At 34.5% G+C, this 18888-nt stretch overlaps 1 protein-coding gene and 1 long non-coding RNA gene across 2 annotated transcripts in view; one reads left to right on the plus strand and one right to left on the minus strand.

Annotated features, from left to right (window-relative positions):
* Positions 1-10183, minus strand: part of LOC144198449 (uncharacterized) — a 21639-nt gene extending 11456 nt beyond the window's left edge. Inside the window, exon 1 of the long non-coding RNA XR_013326713.1 lies at positions 10131-10183. This is a non-coding gene — a long non-coding RNA (uncharacterized LOC144198449). The remainder of the gene's footprint in view (positions 1-10130) is intronic.
* dkk2 (dickkopf WNT signaling pathway inhibitor 2) lies at positions 5624-13940 on the plus strand. The gene is made up of 4 exons (XM_077719474.1): positions 5624-6011; positions 12290-12443; positions 12659-12793; positions 13380-13940. Exons 1-4 carry the CDS (start codon positions 5790-5792, stop codon positions 13628-13630), a joined length of 762 nt encoding a protein of 253 aa, XP_077575600.1. The 5' UTR covers positions 5624-5789; the 3' UTR covers positions 13631-13940.
* Positions 13941-18888: the final 4948 nt, after the last annotated feature.

The raw sequence follows: 18888 nt of genomic DNA on the forward strand, positions 1-18888 counted from the left end.
GTTTTTAAATTTTTAAGTGTTAACCTATTGGTTGCCATTGACGATGGTAAACATTTTGAAGGTCTGTTACCATTAATGGGAGTGAAGAAAGTTTAAAAAATACAAAAGAAAATGGTAAGTCTTCCCAAAAGCCTACAAAAATATGAGAAAAAAAATATGATAAACTCAAGAAAACTCGAAAGATGGGGAAAATCAATCAAATATTAAACACTGGCTATTCCATTTAATTATTAATCCTAATAAGTGATAACTTAAACAACCTTCATTTATAAAACGTTTTTGCTCTATTATTAATTCATGGAGGGCCAATATCGATAAACTGTTTACATACAAATGATGGCAATATAAGAATAAATAATAATTAAAAATAATACTAATTAATAAAGGTAAAATAACGTAAAACCTGCAAAAACATAGAAAAAAATAACCCAAAATAAGTAGAAAAATGAGAAAAATCTATTAAATTCTGGCTATCCCAAGAATGTGATAACTTTTATAACAAGTGATAACTTGCTAAAGTTTTTTTGGCAATCCCAGTCAAAAAACAACACCATGAGTTAACATATTCTAATAGAATTTTTTGAAACAACCTTGATTTATCAAACGTCTTTGCCATATTATTAATTCATGGAGGCCCCATATCGATCAACTCTTAACATCCAAATGATGGCAATACATCACCAAATGATCACAACACCACTTCATTAAAACCTAACGATATCGACTCAGATTGCAATGTGATTGGTTGTGAGACTCAAAATGTTTGTCCCAATTCCAACAAACAGGTGAAATCAAATAAAAACAAGCACATCCCGACAATAAAAACAGATGTTTGGCATTCGCACACACAATTGTTTGAAGACTCTTCCAAAAACTTGTTCCAAAAAGCTCCTGGAGTTCACAACAGCCAGTTGTTGCTTATTTTTTTTCTTATTTTTTTGGGAGAAAATCCAGAAAGATCCAATCGCGCATGTGCTAGGGAACGTTTGAAGCTAATACAACAAACACGGGAATACCCTGGAGGCAAGATTTTCTAAGTCATCGACAGTTGACTCATTCATATTAAAAAAAAAAAAAAAAAGACAAAAAAAAACACACACAAAAAAGTCCCGGACATAAAAAATTGAACCGTGTTTCCTACTTTCTAAATGTAGACTTTCATGAAAAGATTTGTCCTCAGGGTTGAGATTTTGCATCTCTTTAAAGCAAAAAGTAGGCAGGAAATGTTTGGGATTTTCCCGGTCCGAAAAGTAAGGATGAACTGAGTGGTCGCAAATGTGGCAGGATTAAAAGATTTACCAGGAAATTGCCCTGAAAAGGATAAAAAAAATTCTAAGAGAAGTAAATGAGGAGACAATAAAAGCATTGTTTTGTCTACTCATTCAAAAACGCATGTGATTGTGAATAATGACTCACTTTCCAATATTTTATACAGCAAACTCCAAATTAAGTTAATACTTGCACTAAATGACAAACTTGGTGTAGTTGTTATTTGTTTTGGGTGTGAATACGTATCCCAGGTGCTATAAATTCATCAGGGGTGACGTAATAACTACACAACACACAATTTTTTCAAGGAGTATTAATAATAAATGAGCCAGACTCAAACAGATATGATAACCAACCGTAGAAATAATTTAATTTTCTGTTTTGCCTATCCTCATTTATTTTTTTACTGTAGCCCAAAGGTGTCAGACTCGGGTTGGTTCGCGGGGGCGCCATAACGTCAACTTGATTTTAAGTGGGCCGGACCATTTTAGATATAATATATAGATTTTTTTTAATAAATGGATTAAAAGAACTGGATTAAAAACCCTGAATATTCAGTTTTTTTATAGATATAAAACAATGTTTATTTTAGATTTTTTTCAAATATATTTTTAGATTTTACAAAATGATTTTTGAACTAAAAACAGAAAAAAATGATTAAAAAAGGACAATTATTGATTTAAAAGGGGGAAAATCAGGAAATTTAATATACATCTATGCTTTTCATTTTAATTTGATCCTAAAATAGAAAGTAGGCACTCATGATTGACTTTCCCGGGCCAAACAAAATGATGCACCGGGCCAGATTTGGCCCCTGGGCCGCCACTTTTACACACCAGTGGGATAACTATTGAAATTGTACGATCAAAATAATTCATGTCATGTTTGCCTCTCCAGAGTTGAAACCATCGAAGGTAACTCATTGGTAAACGATAGTTGAGATTGGTTGAGATAATCGAGTTGTAATCCGAAATTAAAAGTGGATCCTTTTAAGAAAATTTGAGGAAAAAAAATAAGAAAACCATGAGATTTTATCCTTCAACTTCAAACCACCATAAAAGAAACCACACATAAAAGTCTCCATTTGTATTTTGAAAAAATCCATGAGGTGAAATGCCCTAATTTCACCCACGAAAAAAAACTATGTTTACATCTGAGCCGACTGGAACAGCTGTTTTTCTTAATTTTTCAAGCCAGGCCCTGAGTCGAGTTGCCGGGCAGGTTTTAATCACAAACATACGTCAAGCTGTTTTTTGTCTTCTTTTAATCTTCCCTGACGAGAGGTTCAAAGTAAAGCACGTCCCGATACATACTCCTTTCCCTCAAAATGATGGATATAAATTAGCCGGTGAAATACACAAAGCAATATCCTGCCCGGAAACAAATACTAATGCCCAGCTTTTCCAAGATAATCCATCTTAAACGTCAAATCCGCCATTTAAATAAGAGCGGTCGTCTGCATTGTCAAAAAAATCAAATAGCTCTGACTTCCCAAATTTCATAGACGCTTGTTTGTTTATCGGGTAACGCCCGGGTGGATAATCAGGGTGACTCATGAGTTATTCAACGGGGGCTCGATACATTTAGTTCGGCCAAAGATTACGATATTTTGGGAGGAATCTGATGTTTGGGGATTCCCGTTTTGAGAGATTTTTGGCAGGGGTGTTCCAATGAGAAGGTGAAGACATTTCTGGAACGGGATTGGTTGACTCAGAGCTTCATGAATATTTTATATGGAGTAGAGGATGTTGGTTGCCAGAATTTTTAGTTTTTTGTCTTATTTTTGATAATCTGCCAGTTTATTTTTAAATACTGTATTTTGTTGCCTTCGTGTATAAGTCTTACCCTTAAAATTGCCTTAAAATTGTAAAATTTTACAATTTCTCTCATATAAGCCGCCCCAAGATTCACAATTTTCACCTCCATATTTATGTTTTAATAGGGAGTACAAATGTGTTACTTTGCGATATTTTTGCTTCTCGGTTTTGTCGAGCATTCCCAACAAAAATAACCATTTTTAAAATTTTATTATAATATAACCCAAACATGGGCAAACTACGGCCCGCGGGCCACAAATGGCCAATTGTGCTTTTTAATCCGGCCCGCCGACATTGTCCAAATGTTTTTTATTTATTTTTTTTAACTATTTTTTAATTGACATTTTAATACTTCTTAATACATTCCTTTTTACTTTACTTTGTACTTTATTCTTTTTACTTGAATGATGAGTAATGAGTATGTTAATACCTTAGTCCTTTTTTTCTGTTTCATATGTACTATTAACGGATGCACTTTTTTATATGTATCGTATCTTGTGCTGACCAAATTTTTAAAGTCATTGTGGCCCCTGGCCCATAAAAAATTGCCCACCCTTGATCTAACCTAATCTGATGACTTTCACTCTTCAGCTGCTCGCAATGAAAGCTCTGGACAGAACCTACTTTTTTCCAACGCATAATTCATCAACCGCAATATCAGGTCAACATACATGCTAGACTCGGAAAAGCTGCGTCTAATAAACGGGCTAAAAAGAAAAAATCTCTTATTCAAGTTGACCCTCACATACGCTCCGACCTTTCCAGGTGAACACATCCAATTTCAGTATTTCACGAGTGTCACAAAGCCTCTTTTTTTTTTTAGTCTTTCTAGTCTTCCTTCACACAATTTGAAGTCGGTCTGGGCTGGGATGAAACCAGAACACCGGGAAAGCCTTCTGACCTCAAAAGCCATCCATCAAAGGCTCCAATTCAAAGTGTCAACGTCCATTGTGGCTCACAATGAAGGAGCGCCGAGTGGGAGGAAGTATTGGACGTGTTTGATGTAACTGTAGATGCTCGGAGGTGATACCTCCTTTTTTTTTTTAAGTCACCTTTGTCACCCACACCAGACGTTTTACTTCCTGTCCAAGGAAGGAAAAACAACAATAGAAGAGGCAATCTCTTAATATATGCTTAACATGTGGCACACCTGCTCCTTCTCATGGCGTCTAAATATCAAATAAGAATTCCATATTATGCTTTCACAACGATACAAGACGATATAGATTCTTCGGATAAGGGTATTTACCGATATTACAAAGTCTGCCATGAATAGATTCGGGTTCAAGGGTCATGTACACGTGTGACCAAATCCGTGACATTTGACCTAAAGCTGAAACTTAAAGGCTCTAAACTGACTAGAAAAATTAAAACTGAACATTAATAATCTAAAATGCAGAAGGCATCAAAATACATTTAATATTCATACTTCAACAACAACAATGTGTGTATACATATATGTGTATATGTATGTATATATGTGTATATGTATGTATATATGTATATATGTGTATATGTATGTATATATGTATGTACATGTGTATATGTATATGTGTATATGTATGTATGTATATGTGTATATGTATGTATATATGTGTATATGTATGTATATATGTGTATATGTATGTATATATATGTGTATATGTATGTATATATGTGTATATGTATATATATATATATATGTGTATATGTATGTATGTGTATTTGTATGTATGTATATATATATATATATATATATATATATATATATATATATATATATATATATATATATATATATATATATATATATATATATATATATATATATATATATATATATATATATATATATATATATATATATATATGTTAATTTTTCTTTTCTTTTCTACTTTTTTTTGCTTTACTTTTGTAACGATGTTACATTATCCACCCCTTAGTATTATTATCATATTGCACCACTTATATTTCCTGCTGTTTGCAATTATCGTTGTCACTTATCTTAAGCCACTTAAGCTTCCACTTAACCTTCTTTCATACCTTAAATGTCTCTATTAGATTTTGTATAATTTAGTATACTTGACTCTGTACCCCCAAAATACTATGTGCAACCATCTTTTACATGAAGCTAATTTATTACAGTAACTCTTAAAACAGAAGCCCAGCGGCACACGTGCTTTGGACATTTCCGCTTGATTTAACAAGTCATCCTCCAAAACGCCATTCATTAAAAAGACTTACACACACACACACAAGACCCCCTTTACAACTACTCAACCCTGGTTTTCCATTTCCTGACTGGCACTCAATATACAAGTTAAAAAACCCAGTATACATCCATATATATCTATCTATATTTATATATATTTTTGTGAATACTTGGTTCCCAGTGGGACTGCTGGTGCCGGCAGGGCTCCAGACAGCACACACACACTACACAGATCACTTTCAGCCTTTTGTGTGTTCTACGGGGGCGGGGCCAGAGCGCACATTAACGCTATAAAAGAGCGCTTCACGTAGCGCGCTTCCCAGTCCAGGTGGACCAACTCAACTCGTGCGTAAACTCCACAAATTTCCCCGTTTTGAACTTTACTTCTATTTTGCCACACTTGTTGATTTATCATTTTTTTGTCTATTTATGTAAAGAATAAGTCCAAGTTTGGCACTAATTTTGCAAAGCGTACGTTCCCCACTTTTTTTGGGTCATTTTTAAAGTCAAGGATGCTCCCGCTGATGCGCCCACGGAATAAACGCTGGCTTCTGCTGCTTCTCTTGGCAACCACCGCAAGGTGCCAAGGCCCGGCGGCAAGCCCAAAGGCCAACTCCATCAAACCGGGTCAAGTCGCGGGCGGCGGCGAGGAGGAGCGAGCGTCCACAGCAGCCCCCGAGCGCACGGCTCACGCGCACGGGGGTACCGTTAAGAAGTTCAACATCTTTGCACAGGTACCATCGCCTTTATTAAATTGGCTTTATAAATGAACTCTTTATACATTGACCTATGACCTCTTAACATATGGAAACTAAGGAAACACTAAAATTTCATCATTGACTGCCATTGAAAGTGATAAATGTCCAATCTGTTTGGACTGGGAGGGGCGGAAAGTGATCAAGACTGTCTTGGATTACATTTTTTTTATCATTATGTGATGTATTTTGGGTTAGTTGTTTAATTATTGATAAAATAACATGGCGGATGTAACATAAAATACAACTTTAATCCTGTGAAATGCTTTTTTTGTCCAAGAATAGAAGTTAGTTTGCTCAAAATTTCCATTTTTATATTGTGAACTGCTTATTTTCATATTTTACATTGTTGTATCGTTTCATATTTTGTCACTGGCTTTAGAAAAAACTTCCAAAATGTACCCCAAAACGCACTTTAGTAGTTATACTACTATAATCCCTTAAAAAAACTAAAAATAACAACATTATGTAGCATAATTTATTCATAAAAAATATTTTTGTAATATAATGTTTCCCAATGATTAATTTTCCTCTTTAAATGCTTTCAATTAATTTGCACCACTTTTATATTTTAATCTTGAGCAGATTTCTCCTTAAAAACGATTTTTTCGGAAAATCTTAAAATTTTTCAATTTCCCATTAAAAAAATACACAAAAAATACACAAATATATATATGTTTTAGTTTTTTTTACACTATAATATTCATATGAACTCTAGCAATTCAGATTCACTCACAACAATTATTCCACAAATGACGATTCCCTGTTTAAACAAACTTGACGTCTCTCTCCGTCAATGGCAGCCAATGAGTTGAGTTTTCCATTCCCAAATATTTCCGCCTTGTTTACATGGCCGTCTGGGGACTGGACCCCCATGCCCCCTCCCTCATAAATTCTTAATTGCCTTTCCAACGTGACGCCGGCGCGCGCCTTCGCAATAAATCATTAACGGCAACAAATGCGAGGGAAAAAGTGACCGACTGGGCTTTTAGTGTCATTCAAGTGATCCTTGTGGGGATTAAGAGGATTCTTAAGGGAAACCACTTCAAACTCAAGTCAATCTTTCAATGCTCACGTTTAAAAATAAATAAATAAATACTCAGCAGCAAAAGATACTATAAGATAAAGCAAAAAATATATATATGCTGGAACAACAAGTATTTGTGTATGAAAAATATTACTACTAGTGATTACTTGTTAATTTGATGAAATTAGGTCAAAGATATTTTTGGGTATTTTCCAAGGTGTTCATTTTTCTGTTTTTGGCAGGAATTGACATGAATTTTTGTTCCGAATGGTCTTCAAATGTCTAAAAAAAAACTTGGAAGTGAAAGTTTCTCAGGTGGAAGTTTATTCTGCAATGATTTTTAATAGTATTTCTTTATGTATATGTGTAAAAATTCTCATACCATTATATTATGGGTATATAAATGACTAAAATGTCGATAAAAACTGATTCAACAACATTAAAATGACTAAAAACTCTTAATTTTTAAAAGAAAATGTCATATTCTGACCTTATTAATTTCCAATGAGTGTCCAGTAAAGAGTTAACATTGGATTTTATTTAACAATTAGAGAACATATCTCTTAAGTCTTCAATAACAAACTAGATTGGACATCCACCAATGTTAACAGAAAAAAAATGGAGTTTGGCTGTAGGCATGTGGGAATTCTATTATTCTATCGTCTCCTTTTCAACACATTTGAGTCTTTGTGGCGAATGTGATGACAAGCAAAGCAGCAACCACGCGAAAGCTGCACTTTATTTCTTTCTCTATCCGCCAAAAACCAAAAACCTCAATAGGAAGCCTTGCCAGACTTCCCATTCAAAGGCCTGGGCCAGTTAGATAATATGTGAAACCATATAGTAGTATGTATGGCATTTGATTTTTGTGAGAAAGTGAGCCAAAAGCTTTTCCAGGCTTGTAAAGTTGTGGCTACGTTATGTGGATTTGACTGAATAACATTGGATTGCATTCATGACACGAAGCCATTTTACAAGTGGAATAAATCAGAAAGGGGAAAAGATTTTTGGCATCGGAATTTGTCGTCCATTCCGAGTCTACCTTGTAATGTTTGTCAACTTTGAAAGGGAAATTTGTGCCGTTCTAACCTGACGAAAATGACAAAAAATATCAGAAATACAGCCAGTTTCTCGAATAAACTCCCACCTCCAAAAGTTTCACTTCACTGTTTGTATTTTAGAGTTGTTTAAGCATGATTATTGGACCAGAAAATACAAACGTTTCAAAAAAATACTTCCAAATACCCTGTTTTTGAGAACTTTAAGCACTATACATAACACTTGTCAATGTAATATTTCATGTAGCAGCGGCCATTTTTCCTAAAAATGGGCAAAATGAAGTTCAAAAGTTATTTGAACATTAAATTTACCCATTTTCTCCTTACTATTTATCTTTAAATTCCTCAAATTTGAAAAAAAACTGCGTTGACCTGTATATAAAACGTGTCTTTGACAAAAAAGTAGCCATTTTTATTCATCAAAGACGGACAGTAAATTTGTGAGCTTTAAGCGATGTGTTCCCTCTTTACAAGTCTCCCCCAGAAGAGTCTGTCATGCGACCTTAATGAGCTTGAAAGGTGTGGCGGCTTGTTAGCGCCCCCGTTAAAGCGACCTTTCCAGTCTGCTGCTTCCACGGGCGCCGGCTGGGCGATAAACGTCCAATCTATTTTGACTGGGAAGAGCTGCCAGCCATCATTGGGTGGGGGGGTTGTTCTAAGTACTACTTTGGTTCATATTTTCAGCATCTAACATCAAGTGTTTTAGTACTTGTAAACTAGTTGTACTCAAATTTCAGCTTGATTCATTGCGTTTGAATATTTAGGTTTTTTTTTTCTTTAAAATTATGTCTAATGTGATGTTAAATAAGTTTATCATAGTAAATGTACAATCTATTTAAACCAGAAATAGATGGCCAATTGTTGGTTCAATTTGATTGGTCGATGAGCTAATCTTAATTGAGGTATTCAAATTTTAAAATGTATATTTGTTTTTATGTATTTTTAAATTTTAACAGAAGGCGTGATCTTTTCCAGGCAAAATAGATTGGACATCTATTATTGTATTATAGATGGATAATGTCCTTTTTAGATTACTGTAATACAGTAAAAAATATTTTTGAAGGGCTAAAGATCAAGAAAATAGCATTTAAAGCGATATCATCCAAAAATGGACAGAAAAATATATAATATATTCAAAAATAACTAATTGTAAAAGTTGTAATATTTGCTAAATATCTATCAACCATAGTTTAAGTTGAAATGAATGAAATGGCATTTTTCTCCTGCAAGATTTTCCGAGTACATAAGGCAAGGGTGGGCAAACTTTTGGGTCCGAGGGGCCATATTGACTTTAAAAATTTGACAGATGGGCCGGGTCAGCACAAGATACGATACACATAAAAAAGTGCATCCGTTAACAGTACATATGAAACATAAACAGAAAAAAAGGACTAAAGTATTGACATACTCATCACTCATCATTAAAGTAAAAAGTATAAAGTACAAAGTCAAGTAAAAAGGAATGTATTAAGAAATATTAAAATGTCATTTAAAAAAGATAGAGGGGCTATAAAACACGAAAAACAAATAAGAGTGGACAGAACTACTGCTACCGGCTTCCGCGTGACGGCGCCATTTTGGGGATAAAAAAAAAAAACATTATTTGGAGGGCCGGATTAAAAGGCATAGTGGGCCGGATGCGGCCCACGGGCCGTATTTTGCCCATATCTGACATAAGGGTTCTACAACGTCGCTTTAAAAAAGATTGTTGACCCCGCAGCACAATTCAAATGGGGGTGGGGGTATTTCCCTCATGCCGCCGCGTCTGTCTCCGACCTTATCGCACGCCGAGAGTGGCCGCGGAGTAAAAATGGCTCTCTAGGGGCCACTTCCTGCGCGGGATCTAAGAATGACGCTTTTATGTGAGAGGAGCGAAAATAAGGGAGCGACAACCCGGATGGGAAGCATCCCAATGGAAGCCACGCATCCCTCAAAAGTAGCCAATGAGGCGTGTTTTAAAGGCGCGCCAGATAAGATGAGGTAATCAGATGGAAAGAACGTATGTTGACTCACCGTGTATCAAAGAGGTGAGGCTCCGGTTTTTCTTCCGTGGATGCCAGCTTCTGAGAGACAGATAAAATGGGTGGAGAGTTAGGAGTGTTCTTATTGTTGCTGAAAAATAACACTTTTGTCACTGTTTGTTACTATATTGACCTTTTAGGGAAAGTATAGACTTAGTTAAAGGTTATTTTGAGCTAAAGTCAAAGTATTTGTTCTTGTAATTAGTGGAAGAGGGATATTTAAAACATATATTGATGGTAATAGAGGTCCAATTTCAACCTGAAAGCAATAAAATGAACTCCTTCCACTAAAACTAGATTATATTTAGATTTAAACTAAATATCTTCCTCTAAAATAAAAAAATACTCCAAAACACACATTGAATTTGCACTTTTTATACATCACTACATTTTTGGCAATGTTATTTAATTCATATTTTTTAATAACTTGGCATATTTTAAGAATTGCATTTCAAAACAAAAACATAAATACAATACCCAAAGCACACTTAATTAAATTTGTATTTTTTTCCATGACTACATTTTTTGCAATGTTATTTAATTCATATTTTTATATATATTGGCTTTTTTTTTAATTTTCATTCTAAAACAAAACAAAAAAATAAATACAATCTCCAAAGCATACTTAATTATATTTGTATTTTTTTCCATCACTATGTTAATGTTATATAATTCCTATTTTTATATAGTATGGCTATTTTTAATTAACTTTTTTTTCTATGTATTATTTGATAAATTCCGTGCTGTCAAATAGAACGGCAAATGCCAAGATTAATTGAAACAATTAAGAAAGCCGAAATGAATTCTATTCATTCAAACCGACCACACTTATTGAATCTTTCGGTGAAATTGCTCACATCCAGAATTTCCCCTTTGGGAGTGACAGCAAGTTTTTGCCAGGAACAAAACGCTTCTGGATGGAAACCTTTGAGAGAAGTTGATTGCGCACATGTGCCAAAGGCTCAACAGCTGCTCTAAATTGCCTCTGCAACGATGGAGATTTGCCGTTATCGCTGAACTTGATAGCAAAAACATTATAATGTCCAGCTGTCTGATTCTCTTTACACTCAATTCATTATTCATGTTGATATTCTTTAGCCCTTGAGCCAACAACAACTAATAACTTCAAATAAAAAGCATTAACGTCAGAGTGGAATTGAGAGAATGTCTTCAAGGCAATTTATTCTTAAATATAGCGGCCATGTTTACAAGAGGGATGACTAATTGAGAGCTATTTTAGCCTTCTAAGACCCAAAAAAGGCATGCATTTTTATTTTATTTTCAATATTTAGTCTAATTGGGACCTGTTGAGTGTAAAAAATAAATATTTATCTTTTGACATGATGTGTTTTTTGGAGAAAAATGATGTCCACATCCAAAAATGTGGACGCCAGGTTTTAGGAGATTAATGATTAAGTGACTTGTATATTTGTTTTTGGTTGAAAAAGTTGGCCTTCACAAGAACAAGAGTTATTATATGACAAAACAAAATTGAGTTGTCAAAGCATCTATTTTTTGGGGAGTGGAAAATTGTGATCTGACACAAAAAAAGTCCAATATACATTAACAAAAAATGTATTATATTAAAAGAAAATATTCAATTGAATTTCAACTATGGCTGCCAATCATAAAAATCAGGTTAATGATGTGACTACTAAAATTTGACTGTAATGTAGTGTAAATAAATACTAAAATATTATATAAAAATTAATAAAATCACCTTATAGATTGACCCTCAATGAATGACATTTTTCCATATAAAGGCGCACTGTATTATAAGGCGCACTGTCTATTTGGGAGAAAATTTAAGACTTTTAAGTGCGCCTTATAGTGGTGAAAATACGGTAATTGCTATTGATTTCCAGGTATGAAGCACTCACTCACTACACAGTCACCTCTAGAGCCAGCCATTGTTGATGTTTTGGATTTTTTTGTATAAAATCTTGCAGTGGGAGAGGAGCTATATGATGGAAGATGTTGTAAACTAAGATGGCATCTGCATATTTAACAGCATTGTTTCAGTTCAGGCCTTTGTGTTTTTTTAATATCTGACAGTGGTGGTTTTTCGTTTTTCGTTTTCTCTTTTTCCATATATAAGGCGCACTGGATTATAAGACTCATTAGTATTGACTCACTTACATTTGACTTTAGCAGGTGTACCCGTGCAGCAATGACAAGGAGTGCAGCGTGGGAAGTTACTGCCACAGCCCTCAGCAGCCGCCCTCACGTTGCCTGGCCTGCCGCAGGAGGAAGAAGCGCTGCCACCGGGACGCCATGTGCTGCCCTGGCAACCGTTGCCATAACTGTGAGGAAAAAAAAATCACATTTCTGCACATTTATCATAGTAGACAACCCCCATTTATCATTGGAAATGAGTTCCAGACACACCTGCGGGATATCTGGAGCGCCTTTTCGCTCAATCCGCTTCTGTTTTTATATTTTTAACATTGACATCTTGAAATTCATTACTTTTAAAGGGCCATATACACCATAAATATATATATTTTTTAAAATTTTCAGATATTTGCACTGCCATTTCCGAGAGTGTGATCTCACCTCATATCTCCGCCTTGGACAAACACAACAAGCTGTCCTTCAAAGATCAGAGCTGGAGGAAAAGCACGGGGAAAACTCAGGCCAAGCATTTTCTAAAAGGTAAAGTAAGAAAAAAAACAGTCAGAATAGGGTTATGCATAGCATTTAGTCATCACAATCAAATATACACTAGTTCTATCACACAGATTGTATTTACAGGAGATTTTTGTCATTTAATTTTGCTGCCCAAGACATAAATATTCCTCAATTTAACAAATAACTGGTAAATCTCCAGAACTAAACCATTCAGAGTATGCATTTTAAGTCTTTTACTTTATCTGCTACAGACAAACATGACGCGATACCCCCCAAAAAATGTCAATCTCCTGATTTAAACCTTATAAATACTGCAATTAGCTCCTAAGCAGCTAATAAATACAATTACAACCTGACTTGAACCCTATGGAGAATATCAAACTGCCAGAAAATACAAACTTAACAGGGGAAACACACATATCTCATAATTTGAACTCTATAGAGAATGTATTTGATCTACCAAAGGATAACTCCAAAGGATAAAAGTCATCATAACCTCCTAACTTGAACCCAACAGAGTATTTCATCCACTAAACGAAGTATCTCCCAAAACCAACCCTTAAAACAAAACTTAGAAAAAACTCACATGGTGTCATTTTTTCTCCACCAGGCCACGAAGGTGACCCGTGTTTGCGTACATCCGACTGCTCAGCGGGTTACTGCTGCGCCCGCCATTTTTGGACCAAAATCTGCAAACCAGTGCTCCGACTGGGCGAGGTATGCACCAAGCAGCGGAAGAAAGGCTCCCACAACCTGGAGATCTTCCAACGCTGCGATTGTGCCAAGGGGCTCTCTTGCAAAGTGTGGAAAGACACCACTTCTTCATCCAAATCCAGACTACACATGTGCCAGAAAATCTGAAAGACACAAAGAACATTAATTAGCACCCGAGGAACGTTGTTTCTTTTCGCCGAGGAATGAAGTGGATAAAGAAAAAGACACGACGGGATGGTGTGTGGGTGTGACTTCACGCCAATGACATTCAGGGATTGAGAAACTGCGGGTGGATTGTCGTTAATGAGACGGGCTAGTGCATTCGTTGATATGCCGCAAAGTCCTGTTTTTCCATTAATCGGCAAATTTTAAGGGATAGTTAAAAAGTAAAAGCCGTATGTGGGTTGCTAAGAGTTAGTTTTGGCAGAAAAAGGTTATAAATATTTTACTTTTGGCAGAACAAACTACCAAAAATATGTGTATATATATATATGTATACATGGTAAAAAATCATTGATTTATCCACAAATAAGAGATAACAATTAAAGTGTACACACCCTCAACAACAATAACAACTTAAGCAATGACTTGACATATACATAGTAAAAAATCATTGTGATTTATCCACAAATAACATAAAAATTAGAGTGTACGCACCCTCAACAACAATAACAACATAAGCAATGCTTTGACATATCTTCAGCCGGTATAAATTATTATTATTATTGATTTTTTTTCCAGTAATCATGGTAGCAACTCGGAAATGGTACCGATACAAAATAGCTAGCATTGGTAATTTACTTTTTCTCACAGATTATTTCAACGAATGGTCACTAAAAACAGACTTCCAAAAACGTCAAAAAAGACGTCTAAAGGCAGCCCTAAGTTTAAAGGTTGCGAGTTCAAACATGGGCATATTGCATGTTCTCCCCCTGTTTCTGTGGGTTTTATAGATGCATGTTTACAAACCACAAATATTCTGGGATTGTGTTGTACAGTTTGCCAAATTCGAGTGCCAAGTTTGGGCTGTGGGAAGCAAACAAGAGGGAAGTACTGATACCCAAGTTGGGATTTTAATAAAAACTAATCATACAAATAATAAAAACTGGGAGAGAATGAAGAACAATACAAACTTAATCGGGTAAACACACACAAACCGACGAACAGGCAAACATAATTCACCAGAAAAGAACTCTCATTAAGATGTACAAAAACACGGGGTTTGTGTACACAGACAGGGATTGATGACAACCACAAACACCTGGGTCACAAAAGGACAGGTGAATCTTATATCCAATCACGTGGACAGGATACACTGAAAACACACCCATCCACCCAAAATGCCAAAAACAAGTGACAAAACTTAAAAGTCATAAAAGTATACACAGTCCTTATTGTTAAATAATATGGCGGATATTCTGATACACTTTGTTTACTTTATTAAGCACAAATGTTTTGAAACTGTGCAAATCTTAAAATTATTAGCAATTGCCTTAAAATGGGAAAAATATTTACATATATGAAGTTAAAAGATAGTTTTGTTCAAGTTTATTGGATAAATTCTATCATTCAAAGGTTTTTTTTGGGAGATTTTCACGTAGTTTTTTTAATTGGATACACATTTTGTTTAGGTTATTTGTGGAATGTCATAATAAGCCGTGATATGAGTACCATAATTATAGTGCTTCATCCTTTTCTATCAATGGAATTTAAGCAGTGAAAACAATAAGTCGATTTCTGGGGGAATTTCTATTTACAAACCTGGATATGTTATGTACCGTAATTTCACGACTATAAGGCGCACCACATTATAAGGCGCACCCTCAATGAATGACATTTTTCCATATATAAGGCGCACTTTATTATAAGGCGCACTGTCTATTTTGGAGAAAATTTAAGACTTTTAAGTGAGCCTTATAGTCGTGAAAATATGGTAATATGATTATCATCTAAAAAGAGAAAAGTCTTCAATTGGCATGGAGTAATCCGTCCATTTTTTGGAATCTTTTGTCAATGTAATTCAACAGTCCGCTAATTGAAGGCTATGACGGCTAATATTTTGTTTTTTTTCCAAGCCAGCAGAGTCAAATGATGCCAAAAAATGGATCGATATGATTGCAAAAATGTGTGTCAGTGTGTTTATGCTGCTGGCAGTATCTCTACCCCGTTAAAATAGTTGTTCACATAACATCTTTTATCCTGACACTACATTTTTAACCCTGTTGTAAATAGATGGGAAGAAAGAATGAGATATTTAAGAAAAACAGTGTATATCGTGTATATAGAATGAACTATAAAGCCGAAATGGTAAAGATAATTTAGGTGAGAAGTGTGAAGGGATCAAATGTTAGCCATAGAATAATCAATATTTTAGATTCTGCATCACAAGAAAAGTTATTGCAACACAAATACTATGTATATGATGTTATAAGTTTTATGTTTTGCATATTTACAACCATGACCAAATAAAGAATGTATTTTGTATTTCAAGTCTTTTACTTGGCACTACTGTATATTTCTAATACGTAACAAAAATTGCTTGAATTAATAATAAGGCAGATGATGATAACATATGTTATTAATAATATTTTTAAAGCCTCACTTTAAGCTCGTAAAGCACAAAGAAAAATTGCCTGATCTTGAGTCAAAACAAAAATCTTAAAAATTGAAAGCGGTGCCAATTCACAAAAACATCTTTGAAGATATTGTTTTTTATTTTTTTTTAGCCAAATATTCGACTGACCTTCTTTCAAGTTTTTTGATCAAAAGGGGAACCATAACTAACATGTCAAAGTCGTTTAATGTTCGACGTATCTTTTCTATCAGCTGATGTTTACGTAAATCTACAGAAAATCTCTAAAAAAAAATCAAGTGACCAGTATTTTCAAGCAAAATAAACTGGTCAAACTTGCAAAGAAAAAGAACCAAAAAATGGACAGACCAGACGGAAACAATAAGTGTCATGGAAATAGAAACATTCAACTTCATCGAAGCGAGCCAAAATCCTAAAAGAGATGCTAACTAACACACAGATGTCTTTCCCTCGGTCAGATTGACACATTTTCCTCATATTCATCCAAAACATGTAATGGAACACTTTGTTGAACTCACATAAGTAAAGAAAACGATTTTAACAAGAGGTAATATAATATGAATTTAACCCTTGCAAGGGATAGTGGTGATCTAGACAAAAGTTATCATTAGCCAAACTTATTCAAGTTCTGTGATTACGATTATTGTTACAGATGACAATATTAGTTTTGCTAAATCCGTATTTGTACTACAGTTCACATGTTTTTTGTACTTTAAATTGCAAGGACTGACTCAAACCTGTTTATTTTCAAACATTTATACAAATACAGTCCCAATTTAGAGCATTAACTGAATATTCCAGAAGATTAAAGACTATCTAAATCACTTTTAGAGAGTATTTCAAAATATCTGAGTACAGTATCTAAATCACATTTAATGTGTATTTCAGCAGATTTAAGAATATGTTCCTATATATATATAATATTTAGGTTGTTTTAGAAAATATCCAAATACTTTAACACTATTTCGGTCATTTTTCGTTAGTATTTCAGTAGCTCCTACTGAAATACTACTAGTATTTGCCAATCCTTATTTGTACTACAGTTCAGATGTTTTTTTTTTGTACTTTTACTTTCAAGGACTCACTCAGACTTGTTTTTTTTTCAAACATTTATACAAATACTACTAGTATTTCAGTAGCTGCTACTGAAATACTAACAAAAAATGACTAAAATAGTGTTAAAGTATTTGCATATTTTCAAAAACAACCTAAATATTGAGTAGCATTTCAAAAACCTTTGACTATGTTCACACATTATATAAATTGTTCAATAAATCCTGCCATTTTTTTTATATAAAAGTACTAAAGTCATTTGGCCAAGTCCCATTGGTCAGAGAAGCAAACCCCCACCCACCGTGGTCCTTTCACTGACTACAACCGGCAACAGTGTACCCCTCCTACTCCCTTGGGAGGAGGTTTCAGTCCCTGCTAACCCCCCCAAATCCTAAAAAAAGGAAACCTTGTCGCCATGACTGACATTCAGAGAACGGAAGTGTAGCTTCAGTTGTTTTTTTTTTCTTCCTAAAGATCCATTCACCAAAAAAAAGACCCCACCCTTTGCTGTTGTGACATCATGTCTCCGTGAGGGAGAGCAGACATATTGTTGTCCTTGACGTTATGACTAACACGCTTGGTTGCACGCCCCTCGTGCTTTGGCCCCCTTCGGCGATAACAAAAAAGGATGCCGCAGCTTCACGAGATAACAGCCTGACTTCCAAATCATACAATATCACATACACACTTAACAACATCAGATATATTTCACCTGACGTCATTAAAAAAGATACATTATAGACAATTTGGGGGATGAAAACATGCAAAAAAATGCATTCTTTTGAAGAAGACATACGCAAAAGATGAGTATCATTAGTATCATTAAGGTAAATGTTAACATAGAAAATCAAACATTGAAATTTTGATTAGATTTAGAAAAAAAGAGGATGTGCTCACGTTTTTAATGTGATCTGATATTTTTAGACAGACTTTAAGCACCTCCATAATAAAATTTGTTGCATTTCTTTACAGAATGACTGGTTTTCACATTAAAAAAACAAACAAACACTGTTTCATTTGATATAAAAAATATGTTTCACGAGAATTTTTTATTATTTTTTTTAATTTAAAAAGAGGATGCGCTCACGTTTTTAATGTGATCTGATGACATCTTTAGACATACTTTAAGCACCTCTATACTAAAATTTGCAGCATTTTTTACAGAATGACTAGTTTTCACATAAAAAATCCAAACACTGATATCAAAAAATATTTTTTTTCCACATGAAATTTTGATTAGATTAAAAAATAATAATAATAATAAAAGAGCATGTGCTCACGTTTTTAATGTGATCTGATGACATCTTTAGACAGACTTTAAGCACCTCCATAATAAACCTTGCTTGGATTCCTTCTATTTTTATTTCTGGTGATTTTATATGTTAGACAGTAAATAAAACCCCTTGTTGAAGATGAAACCAGGCGTTTCCTGCTGTTTCAACTTTAAAAAGAAAAGCAGCATGTGGCAGGCTCTTGTTTCAAACGTGTCTATAGTTTGTTAACAGCCCTGGCAATTTTTTTTTTTGTTCACTCCACGTGTGGTTTCATTTTACATGGCTCAAATCTTCCACCAAAAGCGGGGAACATGTTTTCAAAACAGGGTGACCAAAATTGTCTTATTTTATCAATCCCGTGTCGCTTGATATCGAGCTAAACTGAATGTGACTAAAACATTTTATTTGAGATAAATTGAATGCGACTAAAAGATGATAAACGATGAGTCGCCAAGTGTGTCATTGATCATTTTTCATGTTGCGTG

This window comes from Stigmatopora nigra, chromosome 6, assembly GCF_051989575.1.
Source record: "Stigmatopora nigra isolate UIUO_SnigA chromosome 6, RoL_Snig_1.1, whole genome shotgun sequence".
NCBI classification, from domain to species: domain Eukaryota; kingdom Metazoa; phylum Chordata; class Actinopteri; order Syngnathiformes; family Syngnathidae; genus Stigmatopora; species Stigmatopora nigra.

Bases quoted from the DNA above. Each gene is read 5' to 3' on its own strand.
- dkk2 (XM_077719474.1), top strand. From the start codon at position 5,790: ATGCTCCCGCTGATGCGCCCACGGAATAAACGCTGGCTTCTGCTGCTT. The intron at 12,444-12,658 runs GTGAGGAAAAAA...TAAAATTTTCAG, and splicing joins TGGCAACCGTTGCCATAACT to ATATTTGCACTGCCATTTCC. The intron at 12,794-13,379 runs GTAAAGTAAGAA...TTTCTCCACCAG, and splicing joins GGCCAAGCATTTTCTAAAAG to GCCACGAAGGTGACCCGTGT.